Source organism: Camelus bactrianus, chromosome 11 (genome assembly GCF_048773025.1).
Source record: "Camelus bactrianus isolate YW-2024 breed Bactrian camel chromosome 11, ASM4877302v1, whole genome shotgun sequence".
NCBI lineage: Eukaryota > Metazoa > Chordata > Mammalia > Artiodactyla > Camelidae > Camelus > Camelus bactrianus.
In genome coordinates this window covers 14265460-14288322 of record NC_133549.1, presented here as the reverse complement: position 1 = coordinate 14288322, position 22863 = coordinate 14265460, and the positions used below count along the sequence as shown (strand labels likewise).

The 22863-nt window shown below is 44.5% G+C and overlaps 1 protein-coding gene across 8 annotated transcripts in view; it reads right to left on the bottom strand.

Moving 5' to 3' along the window:
• Positions 1 to 22863, bottom strand: part of RYR2 (ryanodine receptor 2) — a 543025-nt gene that overhangs the window by 199354 nt on the left and 320808 nt on the right. For all 8 annotated transcript variants that reach the window (XM_074373272.1, XM_074373273.1, XM_074373274.1 and 5 more), the window contains 4 exons: positions 21910 to 22069; positions 20824 to 20971; positions 8755 to 8963; positions 6922 to 7096 (listed from right to left, as the gene is read on the bottom strand). In XM_074373272.1, coding sequence (XP_074229373.1) covers positions 6922 to 7096; positions 8755 to 8963; positions 20824 to 20971; positions 21910 to 22069 — 692 coding nt within the window. The remainder of the gene's footprint in view (positions 1 to 6921; positions 7097 to 8754; positions 8964 to 20823; positions 20972 to 21909; positions 22070 to 22863) is intronic.

Sequence of the window (22863 nt, the reverse complement as noted above, 5' to 3'; positions counted from 1 at the left end):
CCCCACAGCAGGGACTCACAGTCCGAGCTTTTCCCTTCCTTCACAAGTGCTACCTCTTAATCAGGGAGAGTCCCAGTGACCTTACTTTCCCAGGTCTGATGCAAACCTGGGTCCCAGGTCTGTATCAACAGCAGATTGTACAGAGTGACACTAATGACAGAAAGGACAGATGTGACAGTGGAGCAAGGAAGGTAAGGTATTTGGGACGGTGCAGACCCAGCCCTAATTCACACCATGTTGAAAGCAATCTTCTCAATGAGTCACATACATCTGCCAAATGGTTCATATTTCAACAGAGGATAAAAAGAAATTATATGTACAGACCGACAGCCCAATATTCTGGTTTTTTTTCCTTCTTCGTTTTAAAGGCAACTAATAAAATCGATAATGGAAAGTCATCCCCCATCTTTTTCCTTAGACGCCTTTTCTGCCTAAAGCTATGCAGCTATTTTAATTACAAAAATATCCTTCTGTTTCCCTCCCAAGGAAAGGAATTCTATGTGGTCTCAGCACCAAGAATTCAGTTTTGCTTCTGCCCTTTCAAACAGCAGACACAGAATCAAAGGCATCATTTCTGGATCTGATTATAATCATCATGGGTATGGGACCAGAGGGCCCTGAGGTGATCTTTACTCACAGAAAAGCTGACAACCTTGAACAAGCACCAATGTAATGAGGCATTTACGCTACACAAGACACGCACTCATAGCCTACTTTGTGAAATACAGATGATCTCCAGACAAAGTAACTATTCTTTCACCATATGGCAAAATGCTAACTGACTCTTCCATGCTTTAAGTCAGGGATACGATCAGCTCCTCACATTACCGGAAACCTGAAGTGCTTGCACACAGGAGGAACTTGAGACCAGTGCTAGACTGGTGAGGGGTGTCAGCGTAGAGGGCAGGGGATCAGTCCCCCAGGGCGGCCCCAGCAAAATGCCACAGGCTGGGTGGCTTTAACTTATTTGCCCAAGGCCAAGATGTCTGCAGGTGTGGTTTCTCCTCAGCCTCCCTCCTTGGCTTGCAGACGGCCACCTTCTCACTGCGTCCTCACATGCCCTCCCCCATGCACCTGGTGTCTCTTCCTTTTCTTAGAAGGATGCGAGTTGTACTGGACCAGGGCCCCACCCTCAGGACCTCAGTACGGTCACTACCGGTCAGGACTTCACCGTATGAATTTGTGGGAAGACAAGATCCAGTCCGTGTGAGCTGGGACAGAGACGTGAGTTTTGTATTCAGGACGCTGTCTTCAGCTGCAGACACATCTCCTCAGAAGCCATGCCTGCTGAGCCCTGAGGACCGCCAAGAAGCCCTGGATGAGAAGAATCTGAATCTCACTTTATGAGGCATTTCATTTAATGATCCTGCAAGGCATTGTTTCTCATTAAGTCAGAATAGTTGAGATTTCACCCTCTTCGGGAGGCAGCAAGCCCCAACAGAAGTGAGACACGCAGTCATCTTCTCAGTAGTGAGAACTGGCTCCTGTCTCGTGGGTTCCTCCTTCAAGCAAGTGTGGAGCGCGAGTTCTGTGTCAGAGAAAACGCCACGCATCGGTTCCCCTCTGACGTCGGCATGTCAGGGAAATGCTGCACTGTCCCCAGGTTTTCGCCAATATTCCTTTGTCTTGACTATTTTCTTTCTAGCTTCGTTGTCGCTGTTTGTTTTGCTTTTCTTACACTGAGGATCAAATTACTAAACTTGGAGTGTAATATTTATATTTTGTGAGGGAATCTGAAGTTTATACTATGTGAATTAAAAAAGAGACAGAGTTGAGCAAGGAAAATACGAAGTTAGAGACCAAATACAGGAAGGAATGCCTTTCTACATTAGGGTATAATTATGTTAGCTATGATGTGATTTCAGGGGAATTCGGTATTGTTTTAGTATAAATGAGGCTTAATTTGGGGGGTCAGAAATGCATATTATGTTTTCCTATAGGAATTAGTGATAGTTTTTGGCCTACGGAAAGTTGCCCTATTTGTGTGCTTTAAGGAATAAATTACCCCCATAACGCAGAGAAGAGGGCACAGGGCAAATTAAAAAGTATAATTTGTTACTAGCTAGTATTTGGGTTTTTTTTTTTTTAATGGCGGGCTGGGCTAAATCACGTGTGAACCCTAAAATTCCCTTCTGTTTCTCCAGAGACCTAGAGGAAGGGCCACTTGTTAGTCTGCTTGGCTTCCTCTCTCCAGACTAATACCTAAATCTCAGCTCTTGAGATACTACCATTCTGATGGTACAAAAAAGCAAGGGAGATGAAGCCCACCCAAAAGCTGACCAAAGAAAGGGCCATTTCTCCCTGTGGCCTGGGGCAGCTTCAGCTACTGGTTGAAGGACTCTTCCCTTCTCTGAGGTGGTCTCAGGAGACGATGAGGGACAGAATGTGCCCCCACCCTCACCAGCTTATTGCCACTGCAGGATGGGGGAAGAGATTTTAGGGAGCTAAAGCCTCCCAGCAAAAAGAGGTGCTACATCAGTAAGAATTCCTGTTCAGAAATCTTCCGAGAAGGACTGTCTTGTGTAGGCACATGCTGGGACACAGAGGGCAGACGCCCCGCCACTTAGAGACAGGACTCCAGAGAGGGTGGTGCCACGGAACACGTAGGATATAAGGCAGCCAGACATTAGGGGCTGATGAAGCCGGAAAAGCACACAGAGAAGAAATCTGGGACTATGGGAAAGACAGAGCCACTGCTTTGGCTTGGAGGGCTCCCCCACAAATACCAGGCACTCTATTTATAAGACAGAGGCTATTACTATTACCAGGCCCATTTTTTCTCTGCTGTAAAATGAAAAAGGCTTCCGATTTCATCTCCTGGTGTTTGAGATCACACCCTTCACCTCATCAGGAACATCACTCAAGATCAGGCCTTCCCCGTCAGCTCTCCCTCTCTCCCAGCTCTTCCCCCAAGCTCTACACACATGCTCAAGAAGCTCTTACTTTTTTAAGAACCTCAAGTATATAGAAGCAGATGGTGGATCAATTACCACCTTTTGTCCAAGACACTGCTTTTACATGTGTAGTTGGTCCTTTCCAATACTGTAACAAGCATCTTCTAAGCCACCACCCAAAGGAAACCTAGAACCTCAACAGTACCTGCCATCTAACCATAGCACGCTGCTCTCCCTATCTCCCGGCCCCTCCGCCTGAGGAAACCACCACTCTATCCCTAGAATCAGCATCCTCTTACTTTCCTTTATACGAGTTTTAGAATTTGGGTTGTTTATAACTTTGATAGTTCTGTGAGTCCGAAGGTTCAGCAGAAACTAAAATACCCCTTTGGTGGATGTATTTGTTTCCCATTCCTATGAGACAAAGTACCGCAAACCTGGCAGTCTAAAATAAGACCCATTTATTGTCTCTTAGCTCGCAGGTCAGAAGTCCAGGTACCGCACGACTGGGGTCCTCTTCTCAGTGTCATGAGGATGAAATCAAGGTACTGACTGGACTGTGTTCTCATCTGAGGCTCAGATCCCCTTCCAAGCTCCCTGGTTGTTAAAAGAATTCAGTTCTTTGTCATTGTAGGACTGAGGTCTCCTTTTTCTTGCCAGCTGTCAACCAGGGGCTGTTCTCAGCTCCTAGAGGCCTCCTGCAGACCCCCACCATGTGGCCCTCTCACACCACAGCAGTCTGTTCATCCAAGGCCAGAAGGAGAGCACATCTCACACTTTGGATCCCTCTGACTTCAAGAAGGACCCAGTCTCTTTTAAGGGTTCACCTCATTAGGTCAGGCCCACCTGGATGACCTCTATTTGATTAACTCACAGTTAACTGATTAGTAACCTGATCATGGGAGCTATATCCCATCTAATTCAGACTCTGTCCACATGACAGAAGAGAGGGTTATGCAAGGCATGTCCACCAGGAGCAGGACTTCCAGAGACCATCTTAGAATTCTGCCTACAACACAGCGTATTGCAGCCTCTTTTCCTGGTTTCTCCCCAGTCCTGATGCTGACTAGTTGTCAGTGCAGTGGTAAGAAGAGACAAGGAGAAAGTCACAGCAGACCTCACCAGGGACTGCTCCTGCCTAGCCCTGTTCCTTTGTTGACATTACAGCCAGAGCACTCTCTGAAAAATGGAGATTCAATTAATCTGTTTGCTTTACCTACAGATACTCTGAAGAGATTTAAAAAAAAAAAAAAAAAAGCCAAATAGAAGGGAGACTCATAGAAGAGGACTTGCTACTTTTAGAAGTCTAATAACACGGCTCCTGATCTTGACCGCAGGTCCTGGCCCTTTGAGGGGAGGGAGGGACTGAAGGCTCCTGTCCTTCTCCCGGGGCCGGTGTGTCGCAGCAATCGTTCTTTGTCCAGTTAACACGGGAGCTTCACGGTGGAGTCTGTGGTTGCGGAAGGACAGCGCATTCCCTGTTTGGAAAAGGGATCTGTAGCTCCTAAGAAAAGCCCTGCCTGCATCGCTATGGAACAACCCGACCTTCAGCTGGAATGAACTGGATGGCTGTCTTGCCACCTGGATTTCACTGGGTTACCCCATCAGTCTTTTAAAGATTTTTGTGATTTTCCTTTTGATGTTATCAAGAAACAACTTACATTGGTCAAGAAATCATTTCGGTTGTGTAAACTGTACAAAAGGCAGAGACATCAAGAGACAGTTCTTTTGATTGCTTTACGAGCCAACGTATATATGACTGAACTACCTCTGCAGCAACAAAAAGAAATTATGAAGATTTTAACAAACACCAAATCAGGCATGGCTCAGACGTAAAGACAAGCTAGCTGTAAGAACAATTTGAAAATAGAGTGCTTACAAAAACTTCTTAGTCCTTTAGCAACCACAGTGCATTCATTCCTGCTGGCCTAAATGAATGGTTTTTCAACTGAGCCCGGGCTCTCTTAGTGGCGACTGTAAGTTAGGGAGCTTGTCTCAGGGCCTTCCACTGTTGTTACACCCAGAGCAGCTCCACTGAATTTTTTAAGAAGCCGTGTAAAGATACTTGGGAGGGAATGGGAAAATTCCATGCCCAGAAAGCATCTGGAAGTCCCAGGCCCGTGTAAACTCTGCAGTCCTTTTTATGGAAGAAAACCTAGAATTCTGACTAACCCCTACAAAGTGAAGAGTTAACGACTACAGCTAAATAAAGTTTTTAACCTGCCTTAGAGACCAAAAGGATACTTCCCAACACCTCCAACCGCAGTCCAACAATATGGACCACAACATTTTCAGACAATTTGTGAGGATGCTGTATTAACTTTACAACAGAGTAAAAGTTTCAAGTCATTTTTTAAATTTTAAAAATGATGTGAAATGTAGAGTTGGAAAACAAAGTTGTTTCTATGACTGTGCCCCTCAGACCCACGTCAGAGCCCATCTTGTCACCGCAGTGGCAACTGGTGTCTGCAACAACGCTGCAGCGTTGGCATCTGTCATTGCTTAAACAGCACGACTGGGCGTTCCACACTGTGTACAGTTCTAACATCATTCTGTGAATCCATGTGGCATAAACTAAACAAACACAACTCACATCGGCATTTCAAGAATTTGACTTCGTAAGAAGAAAGGCATAATATGCCAGCATTTAAAAATAACAACCAACTAAAAAAAACAGACTCTCAGGCCCTATCTGTAGGGCCTGAGACAGTGTAGACAGAGAACACAGATAAAGCCCCTCTCCCAACTCCCCCATGATACACAGGCCCTCGTAAGAGCAACACCCGAGGAACGGAGGTAGGGATGGGGGGGGGGGGTGGTTAGAGTGCCGGTTTCACCCACCACCTGAGACGCAGGACTGCAAAACAGAAATTAAGTTGTAAAAATGCAAAGCTCCTATTGTTTTCACAAATCTATGTCTGAGAAATGACGGTCATACCTGCTTGAAAGCTTTCTGAATGAATAACTAGAGAACTTAATGCAAATAATGAGCTGGCTGACTTTCTGAGGACTGGTGACAAGTTTACATAATTTTAAAAGTACCGACTGAGGCAGATCTTAAAATCCAAGACTATACATGCACATATATTCAAGTAACAGGATATATTCGAAGCCATCTTGAAGAAAAAGTGCTAGCTCAGTTTGAAATGAAACATTTATACAGTATTTTGTTAAACATCATCTTGTTTACGTGCTCTGGGTAACACTACCCAACAGAACCTCGCGACATGGTGTAAGCGCTCTGGAGCTCTGCTGTGCGGCAGGGCGCCGCTGGCTAGAGGTCAGTGCTGAGCACCTGAAACCTAAGTTCCCACCACTGGAAACTCAGTTTTTACCTTTATTTCACTTACATTAATGTAGCTTCAAATAACCCCGGGGGCCAGGGGCCAGCCTGGGGCAGCAGCGCTCTGAAGCACGAGCAGCGGCCTTGCCCCCCGCTTCCCAGAAGGCGCTGGTCCTCCCCGCACAGCGCTGCCCGAGGTCCGGGCCCACCCGCCGGCAGAGGGGCCTCTCCCCGCGCCGCGCCTCCGCAGCGCTGCCCGCGCTTCTTCACCCCAGAGCCCGCGCACTCAACAGAAACCCCCCGGGCGCTGCCCGCCCCTGGTGCCCTCGAGTCTGCGCGAAGAGGGACGTCCTTCACCGTCTCTGTCGTCTCGGCTCCCAGCAGAGGGCCTGGCGCGCCATCGGTGGTCCCACTATTTTTTTTGAAACGCACGAGCCGAAAGAAGCTATCAGCAGCTGATTAAACAGGGCGGTTCTAAGGGAGAACTTAACACTTGAGGAAAACTCTCCCTTTACCTGCCATGTCTTTCCTGATTCGCACTTGAAAAGCCCCTTCTGCTTTACGGAACTGCCAGCTACGCGGTGGGGACAGCGTCCGGGCCGCGGCCGCCTGGAGAGCGCCGGCTCCACGAGCCGAGCCGCCGCAGGCCCGCGGTTCACACCGCCGTCCCCGCCCTCTCGCCGCAGCCTGCGAGGAGCAGCGCGGCTGGGCGCCCCGGGAGGCCGCGCGAGGCCGCACACTCACCGTCGCCGACGTCGAAGTCCTTGAAGGCCAGCTCGGAGCCCGAGTCGTCGAGCAGGACCTCGCCGTTGAGCGTGAACACCATGGTGCGCTCGGTCACGTCGGCCATGCAGCCCACCACGTCGCCCGCCTGCCAGGGCCGCCCGTAGTGCTCGCTGCCCTGGTGCCAGCGCTGGGCCTGGGGAGAGGGCTCGGGTCACCGTGCGGGCGGGGGGCCCGCCGCACACCGCCCGCCTGGGCTCTGCACCCCTAGCGTCTACACGGTGTCACGCACTGCGTCTCAACAAAACCCAGTATACCCCGTGATCTTCAGCGTCCACTATTCAAAAACTCTAATCCCACATACTTTCCATTACAACGAAAACTATGTCTCTAGAAATGTATCTGTCTCACCACAGGGAACGCTTCCCAGGACACGGGTTGTTTTTCTCTACTCCCCAAAATACAGGGAATCATGGGCAGAGAATCAAGCTGGGAGTTTATCATCGAAAATGACACTCTAATTTTCATCTGTTTCAAAATAAAATTCCATTCCTGGGAACCAAAGACACCGACACTTCAGCCAAACAGAATTCTAGAAGCACTTCAGTACATGCTAAAAACAAAAAAGGTTCAAATCAAACTTAAAAATATTCTTAAGATATTTACTGAAATAAGCAGCCAAAAACTGAATACATATGGCCACATTGTTTTATATACGTAGGTGAAATTTCATCAGTATATTTGGAACAGTTTTCATAAATGTGACTTTTGAATCTATAAGTATATTCTACAGACACAAAATTAGTTATATTATTTTGTCAGAAAAATCTTTTAATTGTCCCCTTAAGCATCACCTTCATTGTGAACTGATATGTAACAGGATACAGTCACCAAAGTGAAACGATAGGATTCTTCTAAAGCATAGCACATCCTACTTTAAAAAAATTTATTTAGCTAAATTAGGTATCAAAATTTTTCCATCCAAATTAAAAAAACAAGATTCAGGAAATGTAACGTTTCAGAACAAAGTGGGTCAGTTGTCCTAGAAGACACAATACTAATTTCTAGCCTAGAAATGCTTTCCCACATACGTATGTTAATAGCAAATCTTCATGATTACTTTTTTTATTCTAATTTTCCTTTTTTAATTAGAAAAACTTGTATTTCTCAAAAGGAATACAAATTCGCCAAAGAAAATTAGCAAATAAAAATAAAAGAAAAGAATAAAATGCCAAGAATTTCATCAACCAAAAATGACTAGTATTATTCTATTGTGGCTATGTTCATATATAAATATTTTGTATTTTAAACTTTAAAATATTTTACACAGATAAAATAATCATTAAATATTTATAGAATGCACAAATAAACAAGAAAAGCAGCACCTGACCAGCTTCCATCAAACTTAAGAAATAAAAATGACTAATAATGTTGAAAAAGAAACCTCCTGGTGATTACAAACAGCAAAGAGCATTCTTGTGGCTACTGAATGTTTATACCTATCACTAATTCTTGCTGGAGGGTGAATTCCTTCTGTGGAACTGCTGTGTCAAAGTGAATGTGTTTTTAATCAGTACATGGATTTTTAATACTTTCAGTAGACAAGGATGATTCAGCTCTTTGATATGACAGAGAATCCACGTTCTACTCCCTGAGTTTCGCTGTATTCCCAGGGTGAAGGAAAATGTTTTGAGACTTCAAGGACAGAAGTTTTCCGAGGAGCTACTTTCTCCAGTTCGTGCTCAGGGAGGTCTTCGCATTACCGGACCACACAAGGCACAGCCAGGGCAGTGTGGACACCCAGTGCACAGCAGCCCACAAAGTCCGGGCCCACACCCTGGGGTCTGCACTCACCTTGAAGCCATCGAAAGCAAAGGCATGTTCATCCGAGCCCAGCTCCTGATCGGGCTGGCAGCCTGGCCGGCTCCAGCCCACTCGCATGTCTCCAGCAGTGACAGCCTCGAACTCGAAATACCACCTTCCGGCCCTCACGGCATAAGTTTTCTCGGCCCGGAAGATCCGGAACCGCTCCCCGGTGCCACTGCACACCTCTGCCCTGGCAGCTGTGAACAAGAGGGATTGGGGTGAGGGCTTCGCGAAGGTGAAAGACGGGGGCAGACACCCATGACTTAAGCAATTAAACCTATGGGGAGGAGGGTAATGACCTTTGACTCTTATCCTGGCTCACATCTTACAAAGTGTTTTCATGTATGTGATCAGCCACCATCAGACGGAACCAGACTGCAAAGTACTAGGGCTTCCTTTGGAGACGCTGGGTTTTCACTAACACTGTAAAGGCAGGTAATGTACAATCTGGGGTTTGTTTTTTTCTGTAGAAGAAAGCCTTCCAACCACTTGGTGGTTTGGTAGTGGAAGATGAGATGAACTTGAAGGCATGGATGGGAAGAAGCCAATAAAAGAGGTTTAAATGCTCTGTATGAGAAATGAACAGACATTTTTGGGTGGGAGAGAAGAGGGAAGAAACGGCCAGGAAGTGAGGAGGGAGGTCACCGCAGGAGACAGCTGCAGGTCAGCAGAGCAGGGAACCACTGCTACAGTCCCCAGGCAGACTGCTAAGGGCGTAACTCGTCAACTACCCGCACCTTCACTGTAATGTGCTGTACACACAAATGCTGTGCTTAAGAGATGTGAGGGAAAATGAAAGGGTCACGTCCCACATCAAGATCAGCGCAGAGCAGAGGGGAAAAGATATCTGCAGGAGATGAGACACACGGGAGAGGAGTGAGCCCAGAGTGCAGGACCTCAGGCCAGGGGCCCTGGGGCCAGGAATGCCTGGAGCAGGCAACCCCCTAGGAAGTCACAGTGTGGGGGCAAGGGTCCACTGAACGGGTAACAGAGGGTACGGTCACCTCAGTTAAGAGCGGGGTTTAGACGCAGAGGAGGAAATATAAGTGACTCGACCGAAGTCGCACAGCTAACAAACGGCAGAGCTGGGGAGCTGCCAACTGCTGCAGCCTGTGCTCTTGCCCCCTGCCTCCAGGGGCTGGCCCAGAGTCAGTCGGTACTGGGTAAATATTAGTTCTCATCTGTTCTCAAGAGTTAGGAAAGACCTTATAACTAATAAAGGTTTAATAAAAGCTTAACCACTGGGTTGATGTGACCAGATAAATAAAAATGATCAAGATAAGCTCTCAAGGTTGCCAATAAACACACAGTTAGATCATCTTTAACAAGCTAAGACTAGATTGAAGTAAAGAAAGATGGACCGAGAGGTCCTAGCACACAACAGGAGCTGATCTACTGAAATGACGCGTTACTGCTCTTTGGTGATGTCTGCCGTGATGACAGGGCATGTAGATGACCTGCACCTGCTGATGAACCTTTCCTAAGCTGGGCTAAGTTTCTGAACAAGCAACACTGTATTTCCACCTTTCCCCATACACACATATGCCCACGCCTAACCACCCAGTCTGCTCCAAGCCAATTTCCAGTGTCCAGCAGTGACGGCCTCAAATTTCACACACTCATGTCATGCAATACATTCACACCTTTTACTGAAAAATAAATGCATTAATACAGTTTTTAAGTGACATATTTTTACTACTGTATGTAGTATACAGCATGTACAAAATTCTCTGAAGATAAAAATTTTGCTGTTGATGCAATTAAGTTGGGAAAAGGGCTTGAATGAGAAAAACATTTCTATAGTGAAGAGTAAAAATTTCTCATGTCTCTTATGTAATAACTGAATGTCTTTTAAAAGACAGGATAATAAACTACTTTTTTGAGGAAAAAGAGCTAAGTTTTAAGAAAACAGTTCTAAGTGCTGCAATACTAAAAAGAAAAAAAAAAAAAAAAGGAAAAGCCACATTTCCAGAGTTAGTATTTCCTCAAAAAACAGCACACTGATCCACTGCTCCCTTAAATCATTGTTGTAATGTTCTCTAAATTAATCTAAGAGGTATAGCATATGAGCTATTAACTACACAAACATTGAGAGGTTACTTTTCAGGAGAACAAAATGCTCTCACATATTTGTCCTTATTTTTAGTTATATCAACATTTTCAAATGAAATTATACTTATATTCTAGTAGGCACTGACAGATTCAACTCCCAATTTCCTAAGTACATAACATTCAGTTTTTTAGAAAACTAAACTACTGAAAAACTCACAGGTCCCTTTTCCCGTTTTATGTTTCCAGGACATCAGACTCCACAAACATGCACAGTGGACTCAAGAAATGCAAATGAATTTTAATATTAGCTTAAATCAGATATGTTGGAAGGCAATTTAGTATATAAAAATATAACCACTTCATAACTTCCTTAAAAGCCCACAGCCCACCACCAATTTCTTTTGGCATTAAGACGTACCATTAGTTTTCTCTACTAATAGAGGTAATAAAAATAGGGGACTATATAGAAATTGTGGAGCAACAAGAGGTAATGATGAAGAATTTCTTGATCCTGGCATTTTCTCCTGATCTTAAGCTGCTGCACTATTCTTTGTTTTAATTGAAGTACAGTATTATGCATGTTACAGGTGTACGATAAAGTGATTCACAGCTCTTAAAGGTTCTGCCGCATGCACAGCTATTACAGAATGTGGGCTGTATTCTCTGCGCTGTGCAACAGATCCTTGCAGCTCATTTCACACGCATAGATTTGTATCTCTTAATCCCTACCTGCATATTGCCCCTCTCCCCACTGGGAGCCACTAATTTGTTCTCTGTATCTGTGAGTCTGCTTCTTCTTTTCTGTTATATTCACTAGTTTGTTGTATTTTTTAGATTCCACATATAAATGATATCATACACTATTTGTCTTTCTCTGTCTGACTCATTTCACTTAGCATAACACCCTCCAAACCCACCCATGTTGCTGAAAATGGCATGATTTCATTCTTTTTCTGGCTGAGCAGTGTTCCATTGTATAAATACACCACAACTTCTTTATCCAGTCCTCTGTCGATGGACAGTTAGGTTACTTCCATATCTTGACTATTGTAAATAACGCTGCTGTGAACACTGGGGTGCACATATCTTTCTGAATCAGCACTTATGCTTCTTTCAGATACACGCCCAGGAGAGGCCGGCTGGGTCGTAAATGCTGCACCAGCCCTACGCTCATGGCTGGCACCACCCTAAACTCGAGACAAACATGCTGTTCTCAGCTATCAGCACACAAAGGCTCGTACCCTCCGCGGACCTTCCTCCGAATGTCCTTTGGCTCCTAGCTTATCGTCTGTACTTCCTGCATTAGTGTAGGGTAGCTTGCAGCCATGGTTTAAAGAAGCAACTCTGTTCTTGATAAAATACAAATACTGAATGGAAAAGGCCCAGGCCATCTGTAACAAATTTCTGTTGCATACCCTACAGCACCACACAGCTGAACACAAAGTAGGCGCCCTGTAAACACCTGCCGAATTAGATCTAGGAACAAACACTCTTCTGAGCCCGGGACACAGGAGAACAGGCAAACCGCCAACCGGCAGCACCACGGTCAAGGGCAGAGAACTCTCCCCCAAACGTGTAATTCTTACGCTTTGCTTGATTTTTAACCACTCCACATTCATACATGTTTGGTGGGCAATTCCAGCTAATGTAAGTATGCTACATAAGTGACCTTTCATATTGTTATAATGAATAAAATAGCAATCGACATTCTAAAAAATAAACATACATTCCCAGTGCACTTTATCAAGGTTACTCAAAGATGAAATTCTGGACTTATGCCTTTAACAAAGCATTTAGGATTAAAGGCAAGGTCTGAAAACACCCTGTGTTCCTACTACTCCACAGACCCTAGCACTGAGAGGGCAAACACCAACAACTACTCAAACAAGACCTAAAATTCCTACACACTGTGCTCCAAATCATGCATTTAAAAGACACTTACCACTAGAGGGCAGTCAAGGTCTAATTATGTATGAAAATTGTACGTTTTACTAAAACTATGAAGCAAGGAGGGCTAGACTCTTGAAAATTTTACACCTATCTAGAATCCTTTAGGTATATTTACATAATAATTTTAAAAATATTTGCTATTAACTAGTCATCCCTTTAATCTGGTATTTCTAAGTAAGCAATTCAAATCTTAATAAAATCTTGTAATGAATAAATGACTTTTTCAAATGTTTTAAAATATTATTTCAAATAATACTACAAAGGTAGTATAATTTAAATACTGAGTTCATATTCATTCTAGAATACATAAGCAGCATTCTGCTAACAAAAAATAAATTATAACTCTGATTAATTCCATAAGGTTACCCTCAATTTTGTCCAAGATTTTATACTCTCAACTTTTTTAATGTCAGCAAGAGCAGTACACCCAGTTAAAAGAATTGATGTTTTAAATCTTACCTTCGGGATCAACAGACACATTTCGCTTTATTCCATAAAATCTTTGACATCTATCTTTTAATTTCCATCCTCACCGTCCTGGCTCTGAAGATCACAATCTCCCCGCAGCCCCCCGACAGGCCTCCCCACTGCACGTGCTCCCCTGCTAGCCCCAGCCCGCTGCAGCACAGTCACACTGGGCCGTAAACGCCCGCCACACACCGGGCTGCAGCTCCTTGTACAGAGTCACTACACTTCTCAGCTGGGTTTTCAAGGTATTCCATGTTTTATCCTAGTCTTTCTACTGCCGTCTCTTACTGTTCTCTCTCCACGTACACTCTGTAATTTATCCTACCTAGGTTATCAGTTTTCCCTCAACCCTTTCCAGAAACACCTAACTACGTCAGATGCACACCTCCCCCGGCAGCAGTGCCCTTCCTCCCACTGATCTCTACTTGCTGATACTTTGATTCCTTCAACAGCGAGCTCAGATGCCACGTCTCCCTTTACTGATGCCTGCAAATGGAAAATGAAGCTTTCTTACGTGTTTTCCATAAAGATCAGTTTAATCCCTACTAGGAGGAAGGCACGCTGTTGGAGTCCAGGACACACTGCTGAACAAAAACCAGATCTCGGCCTCCACTGTGGAGTATTCCACACGAGCCTCACCGCTCATTACTCACATAACTTCAGTAAGAAGGAACCTTGACAATCAACTGTCACTGGTTCTGCCTCTAAACCCTTAACGTGCAGAAACCACGCCATCCTCTGATCACATTTTTTCTTCCCAGTTTTCTCACTTCCTATTAAAACACACTCTCCTGCTCTGCGGCCTCATTCCTCATCTATGCAGCTCTCGGGACCTTCCTGCCTATGACTCGCTACTTTACTTGCTCTGCTAACCCTCATCTTCGGCTGATTCTACCGTCTTCATTCTCAGCATCTATCCTCGCCCTGCTGAGCCTGCAGAAGAACACACGCCCAGGCAAACTGGCACTGTTACCAGCTCGCAGTCTCCAACCTCAGCTGGACCATCAATGTTTCCCTGCAATCTTCTTATCTCTTTGTGGCCTGTTCTATTTCTGATCTTTATCTCTGAGTGACATCAGAAGGAATGGCAGAGTAAGGACCTCCAAAACTGCTCTTCTCCATAAAATGAGAACAGTGAAAAAACTTATTTGTCAAAACCAACTTTCTTGGCGCTTTGAAAATTAATCAAATACTGGCAATAATCTGGGGAGTGTTTATTCAATAAAAATGGCTGAATATTTGCAAGGACAGCAAGATGAGTGGTGTTTTAACTTGACTGAGGGCTAGTCCCTTCTTCCTAGATGCATGGTACATTGAAAAACAATAGTCCTTTAAAATGAAAATCAGTAAACTAGAAGCCTCTGAGGGGACAGAGCAGCGCTGGAGCTCCTCAAAGCCCCATTCACAGGAAACTGGTGTTATCGCACCTTTTTGGCAGTTCCTTGGAAAATCCCACTTGCAACACTTATCCTTATTTGACCTGACTCAGAGCTTGCTCAGTGCAAACACACTTTTTCCCAGGGACACTTGTCAAAAAAAAAAAAATCACAGGCAATTTTTTTTTAACACTGCAGCTGCCTGAGGTAGCTGACAATAACAGTTGAGGCAAACAACAATCTGTCCAAACTATTTGAAAAGAAAAGCTAGGGAGTGAGGTGTCCACAGCAGGCTGTGACAAGTTACAGTATAATCCCGGTGACTGGGGAAGCCATGCTCACCCCTAGGGCTGTGTGTGCTGAGAAGGCCTGAGAAGGGCCCAAGTCCTCACCTCCAGAAGACCGGGAGGCCCTGCAAAGCTGTAGGTGAAGGCTGAGGTGGGGACTGCTTGCTTGTAGGCCAAAGGCACGTCCCAGCATGCACACAAAGTCCCTCCCTCAGCAGAGACTGGGAGACTTACAAGTCCTGGGCACTTAAGGAAGTCTCTGTCTAATAACTGACCACTAAGCAGATGAAACAGAGGCTTCAGCAACCACACCCCACAAAACAAACTCTACAGAACTTGTGAAGAAGAGTCACTGAACAGATAAGCAACAACAACAATAGACACCAAGGACAGACGCACAGATCAAAGGCTCAGAGCGGCCAACAGATATTCGACAAAGGTGCCAAGATAACTAACGAGGAAAAGGTAACTGTTGCAACAAATGGTGCTGGGAAAACTGACTTTAACCCCACATTACAAACAAAAATTAACTGAAATTAGATCACAGACCTAAACAAAAAAGCTAAAATAATAAAACTTCTAAAAGAAAACACACGAGAAAATACTTGTTTTTACAAAGACAAAGATTTCATAGGACATAAAACATATAGCCTTAGAGGGAAAAAAATCGGAAATGGACTTCATCAACATTAAGAACATTTGCTCTCTAGAAGACCTCATTAAGAAAATGAAAAAGCAATCCACAAATTGGGAGGAAATATTTCCAATATCCAAAATAGTTCTTACGAACTATACACACGGAAAACATATATATACACAGAAAAACATATATATACATATACACATATACATACAAACATACACACACACACACACACACATACATATTCACAATTCAATAAAAGACAAAACAATCCAGTTTTTTAATGGAAAAAAGATGTGAACACTACATAAAAAAAAGATACGCTGATGGTCAATGAGTACAAGAAAGGATGCCAATATTATTATTAATAAGGAAAACACAAATTAAAACTACAATAAGATACCATTTCACATCTACCAGAAGAGCTAAAATCAGAGTCATGATCAATTCTTGGCCAGGATGTGGGAGCAACTGGTACCCTCATATATTGGTTGTGGGAGTAAATCTGCAGAACTATTTGGAAGTTTCTTGTAAAGTGAAGCATAAATCTGTCCTATGATTCAGCAATTTTGTTCCTATTTACCCTAAAAGAAATAAAAGTGTAAGTCTGCACAAAGACTTGTCTACAAATGTTCATAGCAGTCTTATTCAACAAAAACTGGAAACAACCCAAATCTCTATCAACAAGAGAATCGATAAGAAAAAATTGTGGTTTATTTGTAGAATGCAATGGTACTCAGCAAGTAATCTCATGATTCATACAAAAACATGGACAATCACAAAAACAGTATGTCGAGCAAAAGAAGTTCGATTAAAAGATAAAATATTTTGACAGAAGCAAGATGGCAGAGTAGAAGGACGCTTATAGCTCACCCTCTCCCATAAATACATCAAAACTCACATCTACGGACCCACTCAGCCAACCAGAGCACCTGCCGAACTCCAACAGAACATCGTCCTCTTCGAAAGACAAAGACGCTAAAAATCTGGTAGGAGAAAAGGAAAAAAGAAAGAAGAAAAAGCAAAACAGTGCAGGACCAGTCCCGCAGGGAGGGAGCGGCAAAGTAGAACAGGCGCTCATTTGCTGGGTCTCGCCCCTCCAACGGAGAGGCCAACGGGACGGAGAGGGAGCCTCTGAGGCTCGGATATGCCCGGAGCACCACTTGACCGACAGAACTAAGTTAAATGGGCACAGAGGATCCCTGCGACACCCAGCCCAAGACGCAGGACGGCAGCTGGGGGCCGGTACAGGCCACCCAAGCCGGGCAGCGGACTGGGGCGGCTGCACTGAGGCAGCCCCAGGGGGACTGAAGGGGGCTGCGTGCCGTGGCTGAGAGGGGATACTGAGCAGAACCATCTCGGTCCCCCATAAATTGCAAAAAAAGCAAAGCAACATGGCCAGTGTGCCCTGGGGGGAGGGGTACCGTAGCCTTTGTCTCCTCAGACCCACGGCACCATTACTGGCGCTTCTCGTGAGAAGAGAGGCGGGGCGCAGCCACAGCCGCCATGTCCTCCTGTGCGCAGCACCCTGGCAGGGGTGGGGCCGAGCCCTGAATCCGCACCCAGGGGCTCTGCAACCTCCTGGGTAGGACTGAGACTTGTTTACAGCCCGAGGCAATAGGATCTTTCTGCCCTGGTCCCTCAGAGAACTCGAGCTGCCAAGACAAACAAGGAGCAAGATTTGGCACAGAGCAGGGGCAGGGCTGTTCCGCGGTCTTCCCCAAGCCCGCCTATGAAGTGCTGACCTGAGGCAGAGCGGGCAGCTGCACAGAGCAGCAGAGCGACCGGCGCTGGGAGAGGGCGAGTGGCCACCCACCTTCCTGGCAGGAATGCAGCACCTGACTACGGTGCTGGGAGGGGGCGTAAACCGCCCACCTGCCTAGCCAGAGTGCAGCATCTGACTGCGGCATCGGGAAGGGGAGTGACCTGCCCACCCAGGTTTTACTCCTGCATAGGCTTTAGATAGATAAATAAATAAACACAATAGATAACTGATACTCCTTAAGCCACAGGGCCAGAGAGATATGAGCAATATGAAGAAGCAGAGGAACCACTCCCAATTAAAAGATCAAGAGAAATCCCCTGAAGTCAAGATCAATGAAATATACATTGATGGCCTACTAGATCAAGATTTCAAAAAAGGACTGATCAAAGTACTGAAGGAACTAAAACAGATAGTGTTTAGAAATATAAAATATGTCAAAAAAGAAATAGAAGCTATAAAGAAGAATCAAGTAGAATTAGCAAACTCATTTGCTGAGATGAGAGCTGACCTAAAGGCTGTACAAAGCAGGCTACATAATGCAGAGGAACGAATAAGTGACCTAGAAGACAGGACAACAGAAAGCACCCAATCAGAACAGCTGAGAGAAAAACAAATAAAAACCAATGAAAACAATATAAGGGACCTATAGGAGAACATAAAGCGTGCCAATCTACGCATAATAGGGATTCTAGAAGGGGAAGAAAGAACAAAGGGGATTGAAAAGGTATTGGAAGAAATCATGACTGAAAACTTCCCAAACCTAAAGGAATCAGATATCCAAGTACAGGAGGCTCAGAGGGTCCCAGACAGGAAGAACCCAAACAGACCCACACCAAGACATATCCTAATCAAGATGGCCAGAGTCAAGGATAAAGAAATGATCCTAAAGGCAGCAAGAGAAAAACAAAGAGTGAGTTACAAGGGAACCCCCACAAGGCTCTCAGCTGATTTCTCTACACAAACACTACAGGCCAGAAGGGAGTGGCAAGATACATTCAAAGTCCTGAATGAAAAAAAGATGCAGCCTAGGATACTCTATTCAACAAGGCTATCCTTTAGAATAGAAGAAGAGATAAAGAACTTCACAGACAAGCAAAAACTAAAAGAGTTTAGCAACACTAAACCCATGCTAAAAGAAATATTGACAGGTCTACTCTAAACAAAAAAGCAGCAGTATGCTACAGAAATGAGAAACTCATAACTGGAAAGGTGATAACTACCATGAATTCCAAATAGAATAAGCACAAAATTGTAAAAGAAGACATCTAAATCATTAAGAGTGGGAGAGGGAAGCAAAGAAAGCCATTGTGGAAAACAGTATGGAGATTCCTCAAAAGACTAGGAATAGACTTACTATATGACCCAGGAATCCCGCTCCTGGGCTTATATCCAGAAGGAACCCTACTTCAAAATGACACCTGCACCCCAATGTTCATAGCAACACTATTTACTATAGCCAAGACATGGAAACAGCCTAAATGTCCATCAACAGATGACTGGATAAAGATGAAGTGTTATATTTATACAATGGAATACTATTCAGCTACAAAAACTGACAACATAATGCCATTTGCAGCAACATGGATGTTCCTGGAGAATGTCATTCTAAGTGAAGTAAGCCAGAAAGAGAAAGAAAAATACCATATGAGATCACTCATATGTGGAATCTAAAAAAAAAAAACAAAAAAAAACATAAATACAAAACAGAAACAGACTCATAGGCATAGAATACAAACTTGTGGTTGCCAAGGGGGTGGGAGGTGGGAAGGGACAGACTGGGATTTTAAAATGTAGAATAGATAAACAAGATTATACTGTATAGCACAGGCAAATATATACAAGATCTTGTGGTTGCTCACAGCGAAAAAAAATGTGACAACGAATATATGTATGTTCATGTATAACTGAAAAATTGTGCTCCTCACTGGAATTTGACACAACATTGTAAAATGACTATTACTCAATAAAAAAATGTTAAAAAAAAAAGATAAAATATTTTACAGTGATTTCCTTTGTGCCTAGTATAAGAAGAGCATGAGAACTGATCTGTGATGATAGAAGTTAGAAAGTGGTTACTCTGGGGGCAGAGGAAGCCTGTGATGAAGAAAATGTTCCATGTGTAGCTTTGGGTGGTGGTGCCTCATGTATACAACTGTCAAAATTTGCCAATTATATGTAAATCACACCTCAAATTAAAAATATCTGAAAAAGAGCAATTAGTGTCGAGGGCTTAATCTACACCAGACAGTTGCAGAACTCTTCCCAGCTGTCAGGTCTTGGCTTAGAAGGCTTTCATCACTTGCTCCCATCCCAGAGGTCGTGTGGACCACACATCCTTTAAGACAGGGGCCTTTTCCAGATCTTGTATACCTAGCAACATCTGCTTCATAATACAAGTCTACCAAATATTTGTAGCTATAAAGCTGACCTCAAGTTAAGCAAGAAGTTATATTATGATTATGAATATTACTGTTATCAGGTAGAAGCTAATTTTACTTGCAGCAAATAGAAGGATTCAGTACCTACTAAGAGCTGTCAAGATGCTACCTACCTAGTGACTCAACTCAAAGGACTGAAATCTGGGCTTGGGATCTGCCTCTCCCATTTACTAGATGGAAAGACACAGAAGCCTCTGAATCTCAGTTGCCTTATCTGTAAAATGAGCACAGCACACAGAGCATCCTCATAGACTTACCGTGAGGATTAAATAATTGTAAAGGTCTCATAAACACCTGTTACGCATGACGAGCACTATGTAAACATTACCTATTACTATTTAAGGTTGAACACTTACGCACATATACTACACTGAAAATATCAGTCATAAGAGAATACTTGGCACAGATTTTAGAAACTTTCTATCCAAAAATACAGGTACTATAATGAAACACACAGAACTCGTCATTTTTGCCAACTTTAAAACATGGATATTAAGACCAACTCAAACTGCAGGAGCAAAGGATTAAGGAGTTGACATCTTAAACCATATTCTTAAAAGGTATTATCTTAAAGGAAATGTATTCTTTATAGAACCTTTTAAAATTCATTTATTCAACACATATTTCTTAAGTGCCTTTCTACAGTGTTCCCCTTAAAGCAAAATATTGCACTAATTAATTAATTAATATGGCTTATGCTTTAGAGTATAAATAATGAAGGTTTGGGAAACCCTAGCTCCCACTACAGGTGTATACCCATAAACACCTCGGACGAGCTCTTCTTAGGAGAGCTGGTGGGGTGGGGCAAGAACAGGATCTCAGAGCTACTGTTCGCGCAGACTCTTTGGGAAGGTAAACCCATCTCCTCCCCTCCATCCGTGCGGCCCTGAGCCACTCTGCTGAGGGATGACCTAGCCCTTCAAGGGTCCTTCAGGAAGAGTGCTCCAAAGTTTTGGCCGCAGCTACACACTGAGACTGCAGGGCTCCCCCTTTCATTCCCACGCTTGGCTGCAAAGCCCCCACCGTGACACTGCAGCAAGGACGGACAGGGAGAGGACGGACGGGGAGAGGACAGTACCGTGGTCTTGATCGGGCGCCTCCAGGCTGTAGCCGTACCCCAGCAGCGTGCGCACTGCCTCGCGGAGGCTGTCCTTGTTTGATTTCTTGGTTCGGTCATCCAGAAGGGCGTAGGGAACGAGGCGCGGGTTTCTTCTGTTCTTTACGTCCTGCAGGGAGGAAGCAGGTGAGTGACCATCAACGTGCCACCAGCAGCTTCTGGAAACGAGACAGCCACCACACACCTCGCAGGCTGCAGTGTCTGAGGCGGACACCACGCCTTCCCCTGCCTTGTCTTCCCAGGCTGCGGGCGTTACTGAGCCACCACCGGTAGGGAGGTCTAACCACTGAGAGCAGGCCCTCTCCACCAGGAGAAAACGTGAACACAACAGCAGGAACAAAAGCCGGCTTTACGGATCTTGAGAGCCGTCTCCCGTCTGCCACTTCACAAGGCAACGGGCTGACCTGGAGAACATACCACGCCCTTGCCAAGATGACTGGCAAGCCTCTGCTACAAGAAGAGCCTAATTAGTAGCCGTCCTCTCTGACTTTTGAGCCAATGGACAACATGAGGCTGCTGTCTCTTCCTCAGAGAAAACCCAGTGTGTGGACAGCCACTCCATGACCTCAGACAGCTTGAGAAATATGCATTACGTCGACTCCAACAACCAGGAAAACCAGGTGATACCAGGAGTACTGAAATGACTATAAACGTCACAATTTGTCGTTCATGAAACAGGCTCCAAGTTTATAATGTGATTAAAATGGTGTTGTCGAAGCAAGAAGATGGCCTGTCTTATGATCCTGGCAAATCATTCCTGCTTCATGGAATTGTTGTAAGAGTTAAAGGAAAAAAATACACATAAAACTCTAGGCATAGAGACTGGCATTTAACACAACAGCAAACCGTTCTATCGTGTTTGTGAGGGGCTGTGCACCGACTCCCGAGCCCAGCACTGAACAGTGCGTCGGTGCACGTGTACATTAGGATATCTATACGACGTAAGCGTCACAGCGGTCATTCTCTGATGCCTCCTGTCACAAACAGTACTAATCCCCGCCTAAGTCACCCCCAGAGCACGCGCTGTACAGCGAGGCTACCCTGTACCTGCTGGATGCCGTAGGTCCAGCCCTGGCGGATTCGATCCCGGGCCCACACGTTATGAGCATTTTCCGCCAACTTGTCCACCATCGCTTCCTGAGATGGGGTGAGTTTGATAAAGCTCAGGTCCATCGGGGCAGGCTTGTACCCACTCGTCAGCTGGTAACTACAAAGCAGAACAAGAAGAAATATATAATGGGCCTCTCCAAGAAAATCAAGGTTTCAAAATCCCTCTAATAGTCTTGATTCCAACTGTTCCTAATTCTTATTGCTCCATGAAGCACAGGGGTGACCAGTGGGAATGCGTCTGTCAGCAAAGCTGGGCCCCTTTCGCTTAAGCTGAACGCTCATCAGCTGGAAAATGTTTATGTTTTCATTTTTACGTCAATAAAACAGAAATGAGACAACACCCATCTCTTAACTTTATCACTGTTGTGTTCCTAACAGTAGAGGCTTTTGTGCAGCATAAATCAAAGTACAGGTAATCCATTAAAACATCTGAAGAATCTCCCATCCTGCTAAGTCATCATGTTCCTTCAACATTTACGTGTTGTATTGATGTGATATTTATTTCAGAAACCCGTGCGTCCTGTCAGGTACTACCTGCTCATTATTCTACAGGGAAACATTAATGCATTCATACTCTGTTTCCCTACTGCTGTTTCTACTTACATCATTCAGGAAGCCTCCAGATAAAACAGACTAGGAAATCCTAGGTGTATCACCAACTGAAATATGGTTAAGGCCTGCATTTTAGAGAACTCTTACCAGAGACTATTTCCACACTATGAGCTGGGGAGAACAAGGACTAAAACAACAAGTTTTAATCCTTTTGAAGAAATATAAAATTGAAAACACAAAACTTTCAGCACACATGCATCAGGGCAAAGGTACTGCTCTGTCTTACACACATGCACACGCACGCACGCGCACACGCCGCCTCATTCTATCAAACCACAA